Here is a 12,066-nt window from a genome sequence, read left to right on the forward strand (position 1 = left end):
ATTCCAACAAAAAAACAGGTTAAAAAGAGAAAAAAGAAAACGCGCCAGGTAGGGGTCGAACCTACGACTTTCTGCTTAGGAAACAGACGCTCTATCCACTGAGCTACAGGCGCTCTTGTGTCCTTCATTGTCACAAAAATCCTGAAAAATAGACTTGCATGTCTGTTTGGTCACGTTATTTTGGAAAATTGTCAGCCACAGCCAGTGACCCAATATTAACCAATTACCAATAGGTAAGTATGATTTTTGGTTACAAACGGAGCTTTTAAAGCCTAAAAGAAACCTCAAGAATTTTTCCAGAGTAGAGAGAGCAATCAATTAAGTTACCTGGGCAACTTCATTCAACTTGTCCTGATTGTTTGAATGTTCATAAAGTTTTTTTTCCTTTTTTATTTAATTAAAACAATGGGAACATTGACTTGATGCATTTTGGAGACGGCAGGCCCGGCTGTGTTTTGTTTCTCTCAAAATTCAATCTTGGATAGAAACAAGGTTGCTCTGTTTCTTCCTTTCTTTCTTTTTTACTGTTAATTACTGATGTACTATATTTTACTTGTTATCAACAAACATCAAACTTCAATCACATAAATTATACAGCAGATCAAGAGGCAGAGACATGCAATAATATGCATACATAGATGTTTGATTTGATGACAAAATATTTCAAGGGGCAGAGACACCATGGCATAGATTGTGTCCAAACCACACTCGGTTGGGCAGGAAAGTGTTAAAGTTAAACGAAACAGTGTTTGCATGTGGACCGTAGATCTTGACGAACTCAGGTTTCCAACCGTCGGATCCATTCCTCAGAAGGTTCAGATAACAGATGTTACGCGTACATGGCCCGTTTATCTCGAACTTGTCGGAGGAGCACCTCTCAAACGTCCTTGAAGCTGGATTGTCAAGCCTCTTTGCATACACCTGCGCATTAACCAAATTAAACCGATAAAATTATCAATTAAGATTTAATTAATTACATGACCAACTTCTAATTACCTCATTGCCAAAAGCATCACCATAGGCGAGGCTGATTTGGTCTCTGGTGAAAGTGGCTGAAGAGCAGCTGGTTTTTATGATCACTGTGTAAGGGCAGCTCCTCTTGGCCTGCAGGCTAGTTTTGGGCTTGAAGCTGGTAGAAGAAGCAGCATGCAAACGCGAAAAACCCATGAAGAAGAAGGCAAAAAGGACTGAAAACACAACTAGTTTAACCATATTTTCCTGCAATTTCTTTTGGTTCCAGAAATGAGATATTAACCAAATGGGTTGCATATATTTATACAAGGAAAATGCTAGGCTTACCACATTTTTCATACCACATTCATACCACCTCTCTAATAGAATGCTAGGCCCCATTGTATTGGTGGGCTCCACCTCTATTAGAAATATGGTATGAAAAATGTGGTAAGCCTAGCATTACCCTTTATACAATATATTGTCCCCTGCAGTCTATGCAAAATGATAACTCTATGACAGTCTTGGTTTGCTCACATTCTTGTTCCATTCATGCCCCGGGAAGTGTTTGCCGTATAACCGTTCTTTACAAATAAAAATCTGAGGGATGAAATAGTAATTTTCCAACTCATTCAACACTTCCAAAAGCCAGTGTGCTGACTTACTGCCCATACTGAAACACTGACGCTCGATATATTCTTTTGATGTTATAGGTCAGTTTAGAGAGACACGCTCAATATATTCTTGCAAGAGCACAGTTTTGCTATTTCGGCTAATCACGGACTTGGCATATTATAAAAGATCATGCAGGGAGACCAACTTGGGATACCAATTTGTGTACCAACTCTCTAATAGAGGTGGAGCCCACCAATACAATGGATCTCACGCTCTATTAGAAAGTTGGTACACAAGTTGGTATCCCAAATTGATCTCCCTAGCATTTTCCTATTATAAATGGTCGGAAATAGTGCTATTCACGTTTCATACAAGTTTTTCAGCAGTTAATTAATTTAGCATTACAAATTTGGCTGGGCTAGGCCCTGGGTCATTGTCCTCTCAACATTTAGGGTTTGGGCCCCAATCCTCCCAAGGGCCAAGACAACATGAGGGCCTAAAAAAGTAAACAAACCATAAGAGAACCATAGCACAAAATAAAGACAGCATTGGGCACTGGGTAAAATAAAAGCTTAGAAATAGAAATAGATCAGTAGTAAGTAAGCATTCCATAAATTAAAAGGGGTAAGCCAAATCTTATTTACAAATTTCACAATTGTTTCTTTTCTTTTCAATGACAATAACTGTAAATCTCACGCCTCCACAGACAGTTTTTAAGATGAGGCGTGTGCCAATGGAAACACAAGATCACAACAGCAGTGGCAGCACACTATCATATCATGTGGCATCAGGACAATATTAGACGCAGAATCTCTCCTGAATGTTTGAATGATTTCTCGGTTTCTTCCAAGCAATGGTTCTTCTCCTCCCTCGTCCAGCTCTGGTGATGCATAGGTGTAAATAACACATCAAGCAAAGAAATACATACACGAAACTTCAATCAAGCAAAGAGATGCATACAAGAAAGTTTTTGCAAAAGAACAGCAGCTAGCTAACTCACCTGGGCAACTTTATTCAACTTCTCCCTTACATTCTGCAACAACTGGGAAAGTTCACCATCCCATTTATAGAATTCCAATTCCTTCTTGTCGAGTATCATTTCAGCCACCTGAAGTTGGGGAAAAATAAAACATTTGAGTTAAGAACTGGACCTCAGCTGCATTTGAAAGAAAATCAAATGTTGCTTGAGCTCCCTGCTTGAACTAAGCAGGTAAGGGGAAAGATTCACATATCTAGTATAGGGAATATCACTCATGCCCCTAAAGTCAGAATTACCAATTAGATTAACTTGGTTCCTGCTACGCAAGTTTAGACTCTCAACCAGCTCAGGCACTGGAGCCAATGCAACATAGACCATGACACATTTGTATGATAATGGACTCCGAGCATTATTTCTATACCTTTTTCCCAATCATTCGACCACCAGCTGAATGAGCAAAGTATATATTATAGAAGTGGCACAGAAATGCTTGAGGATCCTTCTCCGACAGTTCCTTAAGATATTCTGCATAGGTAACACCAGGAGCAGAAGGTTCTGGTATGACATGGCCTTGCTCCTTGAACCACTCCAAATCCTTGGCCAATTTTGCAGACCTTTCCAATCCAGTATTTCTGAACTCAGAATCTATAGCCAAAACCCATACAGCAACGGTACATGTTAGTTTAGTCATATTTACGGTAAATAAATACATGTAGCATTACAAGCTCTCAGATAAACAGACAGGACATCAGCAACACTTCCATTGATATGAAACCTTAGTTATCTCATTTCAATTTTCATATTTGAAAACTCCCTAGATAAGTCCCACAATGTCATGATAATCAAGACTAAACAAGAATAAAACATGTTGCAAAACATGGAAAATCTAATGTAGTATCCTAACACAAAGGGAAAGCTTTATTTAAGATGGTAAGACTCTGATGCAGTATCCTAACATAAAAGTTTTGTGAGAGATATACATATGGATGGGTAGAACTGGATATCTTTGTTAGTGCAGCATCATTATGATAGCAGAAGTGGAGTGGAGATCGTACAACTCTACAATCAAAGAAACATAAATGACCAATAACACCTAACCAACACATAGAAAAGCAATTCCTTGGTGCTATAAAATGCAAAATCACACAGGCCCACAAGGCCAAAAATCATACCACATACAGCTAAAGTATGGCAAGATCATATAACACCAAGTACAGATATTCAAAATCAGAACTTTAAGAACAATAGCGAAAGGCAATATTGACAGTTAGTCAATCCACACCAAACAATAAAATCTCAAAGGATGCACACCCAAAAAAACCTTCAAACAAATACAAGAATAGGCACAAAGTTACATGACAAAAGCCATCAAAAGAAGCAAAATTTATATGATCAAAAAATCACTCACAAGAAGGGAAAGGGGCCTTTTCAACAATCCCTTCAAGGGTATCATACACCAACTTGCTATCCACAAGGAACTTCAAATACCCATCAACGGTTGGTTCCCACTTAGCCACTGGTCTCTCCTGAGGCTCTTTGACCTCCTTCTCACCCTCCTTAGCTTGGTCCTTGGTGTGTAATTTCATGGCCACAAACCTCATCTCCTCCACAAACCCCTTTGACTCGCCCGGGTATCTCTTCTTGGCCTTCTCCGCCGTGGTGGCAGAAACAACCCCAGCAGCCTTCATGGGCACTCTGGTACTCATCCTTGGGATCGAAACAGAGGATTTTTTAAGCAGGAAACCAGAGCCTAAATTGGGGCTTGTGAGAGACTTGGGCGGGGCTATTTTGCAACGGGTCTTGTTAAAAAGGGACTGGGATTGCGAAATTGGGGTTAAAGAAGCCATTTCCGAAAGTTCAAAGATTGAAACAAAGCAAGGAAGAGTGAGTGAGTCAGTTAAGTGTATGATAGCGAAGCGTGAACGGAACTTTTAGATTTAAGAAACAAGAAATAGTTTATGAGTTTGGCTTGAAACGGCAGTTCACGTCCTCTTGAAGCCAAAGCGATGGATAATATTATAAAAACAATTTTTTAATCAAACAATAAGTTAAGCAAAAAACAAATTGAAAATATTGAATTTAATGCAGTGTGGGCTGGTGCGTGAGTGCGTATGGGTCTCTCTGTGTTTTGTTGTTGCTATCGAAATTGAATCTTGGATAGAAGGGCTGCTCTGTTTTAATGTTAATTTACTTCTTCTGGTTCTCAGTTCTGGATTAGTGGATAGAGAAAAAGAGAGAGTCTCGTCAGGACAATTCCAATGCTGAGCTGGGTGGGTGGAGGTCATCCGACGTCGTTTTACCTTTTGCTTCACAGGGCAAGCTGGTAATACGACTTGAAGTAGTTTGTGGCTTTGGGACTCTGCCGTGGTCAAGTGTGGAACACTCTTTTGACTCTCTTCTCTGTTCTTTTCAGTGACAAAGACAACACCATTACTTTACGGAAAATACTTCCCTTCTTATTTTTCTGTAGGTAAGAAATTCTATATTTTTGTTAGTGACAGTTTAGTAGCGTCTCTATAAATTTTTCTTTTTTATGTTTTATAATTTATTTTTACACATGTGTCACAGTGTCAAATTGTAATTTGCAAAAAAAATACGTTATTAAGAAAACCAAACAAAACCCAAGTTCCCTTATTTTACATACGATTTACAACACTAATTATTTTTTTTGGAAATTTCTTGTGTAGTTAAAAGAGGCTAGGAAAACCGAATATAAATGAAAATAGAAGACAAGTGGACATCAAAGTCGCTTTGGCCGAGTGGTTAAGGCGTGTGCCTGCTAAGTACATGGGGTTTCCCCGCGAGAGTTCGAATCTCTCAGGCGACGATACTTTTTGGTTTAATTAGCTTCTTTTTTTTTTTTTTAAGTCTGGGTGGGCTCAGTCGTCCCATTTAATGGATAAATGGACCAATAAAGACCCATAGCGAAAGAACAGGGCCCTGACCAAATTCTCTTGATTAAGATACAATCCAAAGGCGTCACATATATCACACATACATTTTTTTAATTTTAAGTTCCACTACATCTTTATCTCTTTTTGGCAATCCAAAGGTGTCACATATATCACGCATACACTTTTCTTATTTTATTACACGTCACCTTTTTTTTGAGCGTTTTTTTAATACAAACAATACTAAGAGAGAGGATTCAAACACAGGACCTCGAGTGCATGAATAACTGCTCTTAACTATTGAGTTACGATGCCCTTGCTGCTCTTTTTTGGGTGACTAGTTAAATTTTGAACAAACTTTTCTAATCTCTCCTTGTGCACCAGTTTTCACCTCAATGCCACTCATTTTGATCATAGCTTTTGGGAATTCAAGGTCAAATCTAAATCCAAGCAACCCCCTTATACTGCCAGCATAGTTTTGGATTATGTTGCGAGTTGAAGCATCACCCCAAAGCCTCTGGTCTGACTCCAGAACGGCATTGCCATCCCTCACATTCTTGAAGAAGCTCACATCAAAATTAGTCTGGCTGCCTATATCTAACGCCACCCGCTTAGAGCCATCTCCATCTTTGGGGCAAAGAGCTTGGAGTTGTGCTAGGAAGGCTTGGTTTATGGTCGGGTCAGAATTCCCAGTTGCTGTGAAATTGTAAAGACGGTATGTGATAAATGTGCAGTCTGTTTGGCCAATAGTATGTGCCCCTGCATCCAATTTCCATACACTTATAGCTTAGTTTGGAGCTTTTTGTAATTATACATATAAATGATTATGGCCCTTGTGCTGAAAAAGAGAGCTTACCAACTAGAGTTACAAGATCATGATCGTCAAGGCCTTTGGCTGCAAACTTTTGCCTTTGGGCAGCAACAGAATCAAGAGGAGATGGTAAGTTTGAGGCTTGAGATGACAAAGAGACGCTGCCATCTCTTCTTCCAGTGGGCACTGACCAACTTGGACCGTCACTCTGAAATTAATACAGCAAGAAATACACCATTAGAAACTAATTAAATTGAATTGAATATATTATTTAGTGTGTGTGTATGCTAAACAGAAAGGTATGTTTTTACCAAGTCAACAGCATCACGAGCAGCCAGTGCAAGTATATCAGCACATGAGACAACTCCAGGACACAAGGCCTCTAGTTGTGCTTTTGCATCATCAATTACTTCAAATCCTCTCAACCCAAGATTTGGCAATGCATTTCCCTCCGCCGACGAGCCCTTAACCAAAACCGACCCATCACAACCCTGTGGAACATGAACACAAGCAAGAAGCATGAACATGTAACATGCCAAATGGCCCAAATTAACAAAATATGAACAAACACTCGGTCACTCAGCAAAAGAAGAAAACAAAAACCTGAACAAAGCAGTCATGGAAATGGAGCCTAAGCAGGCCAGCTGCAATGGTAGGATCTTTGTTGAAGTATGATTCAACCGTGGACCTGATTGTGGCCTCTGCTTTTGGGCATGAAGAAGAGTAAAACCCAGTTTTCAGTTGACCTTGTACAGGCAAAATCATTACCAGAATGACAAGAAAAAACGACCCTGTGGCTTTCATATCTGTTCTAATTGCTTCTTCACTCTTCACCAAAACATGCACCACTACTTTGTTTATAAATGGATTTGCTTGAGCCACTTTCTTTCCATTGCATTTTTGGCTTGTAACCCTTTTATTAGTGGAACGTGTGGGCCATATATGCGCTTTAGAGAAGATGGTGGATTTCACTGTACATGGATATTGATTTGAATGTGAACTGTAATATAATGTGGTAGGCGCCCTCTCTCTCTCTCTCTCTCTCTCTCTCTCTCTCTCTCTCTCTCATCTTTGATTCTGCAGCTTTATTCTTCCACGCGTTTTTCCCCTCTGTTGATGATGTTGTTTGTTCAAGTCCATTTCTTCTTTTTTCCTTTAAATTGTTCTCGTATTGGGGGTTCCCATTTGCTTTTATTTCCTATTTTTGCATCCAAAATCTTGATCGTGTGCATGCAAATTAAAGTTTTGTTTTCTCAATTAGTGCAGCACTTTAACTTAGTGCTTAAGTAAGTTGGTAGTGTTCATAATTCAAGTACAAAAACCTGCAATGCAAGAGGCTTCCATTCCTAACAGTAGATATATACATATTTTGTAGTTTGCTCAAACCCCTCATCACATGAGAATGAATCTCTTTAGCTTTGAAGAGTTCAAAGTTCATCTTTTATGGAAATGCTCTGTAATGGCATCCATAAACCCGCAACAGGAAGATACTGAAAAGTACCAAATGCCTCTGTTGTAGCTGTGAGAACGAACAAACACCTAAGTTGCTTTTTTCGGCAGCGATTTAGCGGTATCTTTCCAAATTTCTTGTTAAAAGTAAAAACAAGACATTGTCCGAAAAACTACATTTGCAAAATATGGAGAACATTATTACTTCCATTAGGCCAAAGATTTTATTATACAGAACTTAATTCTAATGAACTCATTCCAGTTACAACTTTGCATTTTACATCTGTGTTAGTATATAAAAGCATGCATAGCAGATGCATGTAAAGTTTTTGAATAAATAGCAAAAACAAAAGAAAAGGGGGCACATACTAGTCCCCATTTCAGTACCAACAACCTATCTAGCTACTTGGCAACTTGTTCCAGAACAGGGACTTTTTTCCATTCATCCTCTAATTCACTTATTTGCAGTGGCGGCAACGAAAAGACACTAACAGTAGAGCTTCCACTCCTAATTTCCTTCAAAGCCCGCAATGCCGATATAGTACTTTTCATGTACAAGCTTTCAATGTACTCGATCTCTGCTAGTCCTTTGTTTACTCTGGGAATGCCATCACTCTCGGTAGTGGTAGTGGCAGAAGTTGAAGGATCACACCCTTCATCCCCATCAGATCCTTCATTTGGAATGGGCTGTTCAGTCATGGCAAAGAGCTGGTCAAGCGTAATCTCACACTCCTTCACGAGCTTGTAGAGCAAGTCGGTGGTGAAGAAAGGCTGTTGCAAGACCTTCTGAATGAAGGGCAAGCGCATAAGAGCACCGGTTCTTTTATCGTACTTCTTGAGTATCTTTACCAGTCCTGTTAAAAAGAAATTAAATTGAGCTCTTTAAACCATGAAATATTTCTACACAACACAGTTTAGATCGTTCACTTAAATTTGTCAAACTCGCACAATTTGTAGTTTAAAAGACCAAAGATTGTAAAGTTCCTATGACCATAATGAAAAGAGAAAAAAAAAAAAAAAAAAAACAGGATAAGTCCTTGATGATGTGCCGGTGGGAGACCAAGTTCATGCAAAGCTCTTCATAAAGGCTGAACAAGATTGTCACCATACTCTAACTACATATTGATACCACAGAGAAAGGTGCTAATGTGAAGGTATTAATGCCTTAATGCAGAACGTATCGATAACCCTTAACAACGAATAGTTTTACCGGGTCTTGATTGAACCCTTTGGCATTGGAAATGGCTTCTGAGGGTTTATCCTAAATGCCTTCATGCACACGGAATGTCAAAATAAATATAAACATATGGAAACCCATAATGACAAGCTAGCATACTTTTCAGTCTTCAAGTTCGCTCTATATTCCAAAGAAAGAAGTAAAAGAAAAAGATCAATACCTGTATAGTTGAGGGCACTATAATTCTCCAGCAAAACCATCTCTCCATGGAAGTCCACTATCTCCTTGCGAATCTTAGTAATCTCTTCATTGGAATGCTTTGCTTTTGCCACCCTGTCTTGTATCTCCTGCATTCCATACACATATAATACAATTCATTTCCTGCCCTTGTATAATATATTTATAAAAAAAAAAACTGCAATTCCAGCAATACATTATTAGTAACACAAGGCGCAAGTTAGCACTGAGTTTATTTACTGTACCAAACGGTGTGTTCGTTAACTAACGGAAAATAGCGCAGCAAAAGCAACAACAGCCATACAAAGCGAGGTGCGAACCAGTTCAAAGTGACAGGTGGCGGCCTCCCGCACACATGACTATATGTGTGGTTCACAAAAGCAACGGCAAAGCCAAAATGACTAACGGTCTGTCGTAAAGAGAAACGTGGAATAGAAGATTCCCCGTGTGCGCAGTGCCCATGATAGCTTTAAACGCACAGGTCACATACCAGAACAGAGGGTGCCGTTTAGGTTTGCGTCAAATTTAGAAAATACGACTCGCAAGCTAAACTCGGGATTCAGAGATAAATCTAGCAATTAAATATCCAACTTTAGAGATAAAACTAGAAAATAAACGATAATTAATTAGATAGCCTAAAGACTCTGTTTGGTTCCAGAGAAAGGAAACAGATGAATGCGAAAGAAAAGCTTGTGAAGCAGAGGCTTCTTCTATGTTATTTTGAATTGTAGACCATAAAAGTAAGATGCTTTATGAAACTTGTATAATCTAAATTAAAAAATTTCTCAGGAACCAAACAACTATAGAAGAAAGAAAAACTAGAACATGAGATTAGAAAAATAATACCTTCAAGGTAATAATATATTCTTCCTCCTTTTCGACAAAGAAGGAGTTAAATTTCTCGAGCTCGTCCTCCAACAACTGAATGAAATTGATCTCTGCCGTGGACATGCCCTCCTTATCTCCGTGAGCGTCCGCACAATCAGCGGAGGCATCAATCCTGGGACGCTTGGTGGGCCTGTCACCGCCTTTGGGCTCGATGAGCTTCAGGCACTTCTTGAGCTCCTTGTAGGACAAGAACTTGTCCCGCCATTCCGGCAAGGTTTCCTCGATCTGGCTGCTCAGGCTCTTGCCGAACTTCATCTCGAATTCGAAATCTTGTTTATTCGGATAGAAAGGTAAAGTTTAGAGATTTTCTCGGGAAAATGAGGGGAAATGGGAGAAAATACGAGGGAGTGGGTGTGAGTGGGGGTTGGGCGGTGAGGGTAAAGGCAGAAGGGGAGGGGGGGGAGGGGGATATAACGGTAAGGAGAGAATATTCGAAGGGTTAATGTTGGAATATCCTTTTGTTTTCGAAGAGTATATTACGGGTTTTATTCCCTTTCTCTGTTCAAGTGCACGTTTTGTGTGCGCGCGCGCGCATGTAATTATGTGTGTGACTCCGTGGAGCGACAGATAGAGGATTTTTTAAAATTTTGTTAGTTTTTATTTATTTCTTTGGTCTTTAATTAAGCGACACGTGGAGCAATATTGATCTGGAGTGGCTCGAGGAGTGTAGCCGGGTTGGAGAGACGGAGCGAGTGAGCTGAGTCGTTTTGTGGGGGAAAAGTGGATACAATTTGGTTTTGCTTGTTTTCTTGGGATAACAAAAAGTTAAGGGGAGGGAGAGGCTATCTCCACACCCGCGGTCACGGCAGCAAACTCCGTACTTTTTCGTAAATATTTACAGTAGAATTAATTACCAACTAAACACAGAATTGTTGGATTTTTTTTTTTTTGGTGAGACTCAAGGATATCCACCGTCGATAGCAGTGACTAATCCCTTTCGCTGTGGGAGCTCTCCCAATGGAGGTAAACGGCTAGCCACAAAATGAGCTCCATTCCCATGGGCGGGAATCGAACCCCCAACCTCATGATTAAGGAATGAGGTGAGCTACCACCACACCACATCTCATGGTTAGAATTATTAGATTTGAATACTGGTGGGGTGACACACAATATAGGGACTTCATTATTACCATTTCTTAATTATTAATGTTTGGTTCATTAAATTTTTAACTAATAAAGTTACTAATTAAATCTTTCATTAAGCATACATGGTAATACTTTACTTTTTTTTTAATAAAGACAATTAATTTTATATTTAATTATAGATCAATATGTCATATGAATAAAATTTAATAAATATTTTGGATATTAAGATAAAATTCTTCACTAAATAATCACAAGTCATAACCTTAACTCTCCCAAATAGACTCATGGTACCTAATTTGTCATGGATCATTAATTGTGTTTATCAAGTCTCATTACTGAAAATAAATCATAATATTTTGTACACGTATATTCTAACAAAAGCTGATTATCTCAAGTAACCTTCAATCATTGATGAAAAAGCCCGAGTTGGAGAGTGATATAGCTTAGTTTAAAGGATAATGTGCCACGTCGTCAAAGAGATGGGGTAATTATATTATTTGTTTAAATTTGTTCCTTAAAGAAGGAAAAGAAAAAGAAGCGAAAGAGAAAGGCCAAGCCCAGTAAGCCGAGCCAAAGTGAGGAGGGTTGTTGTTGTTGTTTGCCAATATATGACGCAACGGCAACGCATGGTATAATTCTGATTCGGAAGCATCCCTGTGCTTATCTCTCAAAGGAGGGGAACGGACCCAAAGATTAATATATTGAAAATACACGTGGCTGTCTCTCGTACTATGCCAGCGTGTCATGCACGACAACGCAAGGAAGATGTCCAAGTTCGTACATTAAATTGTGAAACTATTTAATCTTGGAATTTTCGGCTTCACGGACAATATTCGGATCTATCTCTAGGATATTCTTCGCTTCCTTCCACTCTTTAATTTTAGGCTTCAAGTCCAAGTCTTGGAGGTTGGAAGTTGGAAATTTCGGATTCACAGACAAGTCTTGTTTGTTTCTTTTTATGAGCTTTCCCCCTCGTTTTGGT

General features: G+C 39.2%; 4 protein-coding genes and 2 non-coding genes across 6 annotated transcripts; 1 reads left to right on the forward strand and 5 right to left on the reverse strand.

Moving 5' to 3' along the window:
- Nucleotides 1–40: 40 nt before the first annotated feature.
- On the reverse strand, nt 41–113 carry TRNAR-CCU (transfer RNA arginine (anticodon CCU)). Its single transcript has one exon. It is a non-coding gene; the product is annotated as a tRNA-Arg (tRNA).
- A 504-nt stretch (nt 114–617) lies between these two features.
- On the reverse strand, nt 618–1,253 carry LOC110759964 (embryo-specific protein ATS3A-like). The gene is made up of 2 exons (XM_021962110.2): nt 997–1,253; nt 618–921 (listed from the first exon to the last, which is right to left on the reverse strand). Exons 1-2 carry the CDS (start codon nt 1,210–1,212, stop codon nt 664–666), a joined length of 474 nt encoding a protein of 157 aa, XP_021817802.1. The 5' UTR covers nt 1,213–1,253; the 3' UTR covers nt 618–663.
- Nucleotides 1,254–2,157: 904 nt separating this feature from the next.
- Nucleotides 2,158–4,768, reverse strand: TED4 (Plant heme oxygenase (decyclizing) family protein). The gene is made up of 4 exons (XM_021962089.2): nt 3,954–4,768; nt 2,967–3,190; nt 2,567–2,674; nt 2,158–2,446 (listed from the first exon to the last, which is right to left on the reverse strand). Exons 1-4 carry the CDS (start codon nt 4,390–4,392, stop codon nt 2,354–2,356), a joined length of 864 nt encoding a protein of 287 aa, XP_021817781.1. The 5' UTR covers nt 4,393–4,768; the 3' UTR covers nt 2,158–2,353.
- A 522-nt stretch (nt 4,769–5,290) lies between these two features.
- TRNAS-GCU (transfer RNA serine (anticodon GCU)) lies at nt 5,291–5,372 on the forward strand. Its single transcript has one exon. It is a non-coding gene; the product is annotated as a tRNA-Ser (tRNA).
- Nucleotides 5,373–5,520: 148 nt separating this feature from the next.
- Nucleotides 5,521–7,114, reverse strand: LOC110759949 (peroxidase superfamily protein). The gene is made up of 4 exons (XM_021962096.2): nt 6,851–7,114; nt 6,559–6,738; nt 6,293–6,455; nt 5,521–6,195 (listed from the first exon to the last, which is right to left on the reverse strand). Exons 1-4 carry the CDS (start codon nt 7,049–7,051, stop codon nt 5,774–5,776), a joined length of 966 nt encoding a protein of 321 aa, XP_021817788.1. The 5' UTR covers nt 7,052–7,114; the 3' UTR covers nt 5,521–5,773.
- A 769-nt stretch (nt 7,115–7,883) lies between these two features.
- Nucleotides 7,884–10,389, reverse strand: LOC110759958 (SPX domain-containing protein 1). The gene is made up of 3 exons (XM_021962104.2): nt 9,957–10,389; nt 9,094–9,220; nt 7,884–8,550 (listed from the first exon to the last, which is right to left on the reverse strand). The coding sequence occupies exons 1-3, from the start codon at nt 10,251–10,253 to the stop codon at nt 8,099–8,101; spliced, it is 876 nt and encodes a 291-aa protein (XP_021817796.1). The 5' UTR covers nt 10,254–10,389; the 3' UTR covers nt 7,884–8,098.
- Nucleotides 10,390–12,066: the final 1,677 nt, after the last annotated feature.

Source organism: Prunus avium, chromosome 7 (assembly GCF_965620075.1).
Source record: "Prunus avium chromosome 7, drPruAviu1.hap1.1, whole genome shotgun sequence".
NCBI classification, from domain to species: Eukaryota; Viridiplantae; Streptophyta; class Magnoliopsida; order Rosales; family Rosaceae; genus Prunus; species Prunus avium.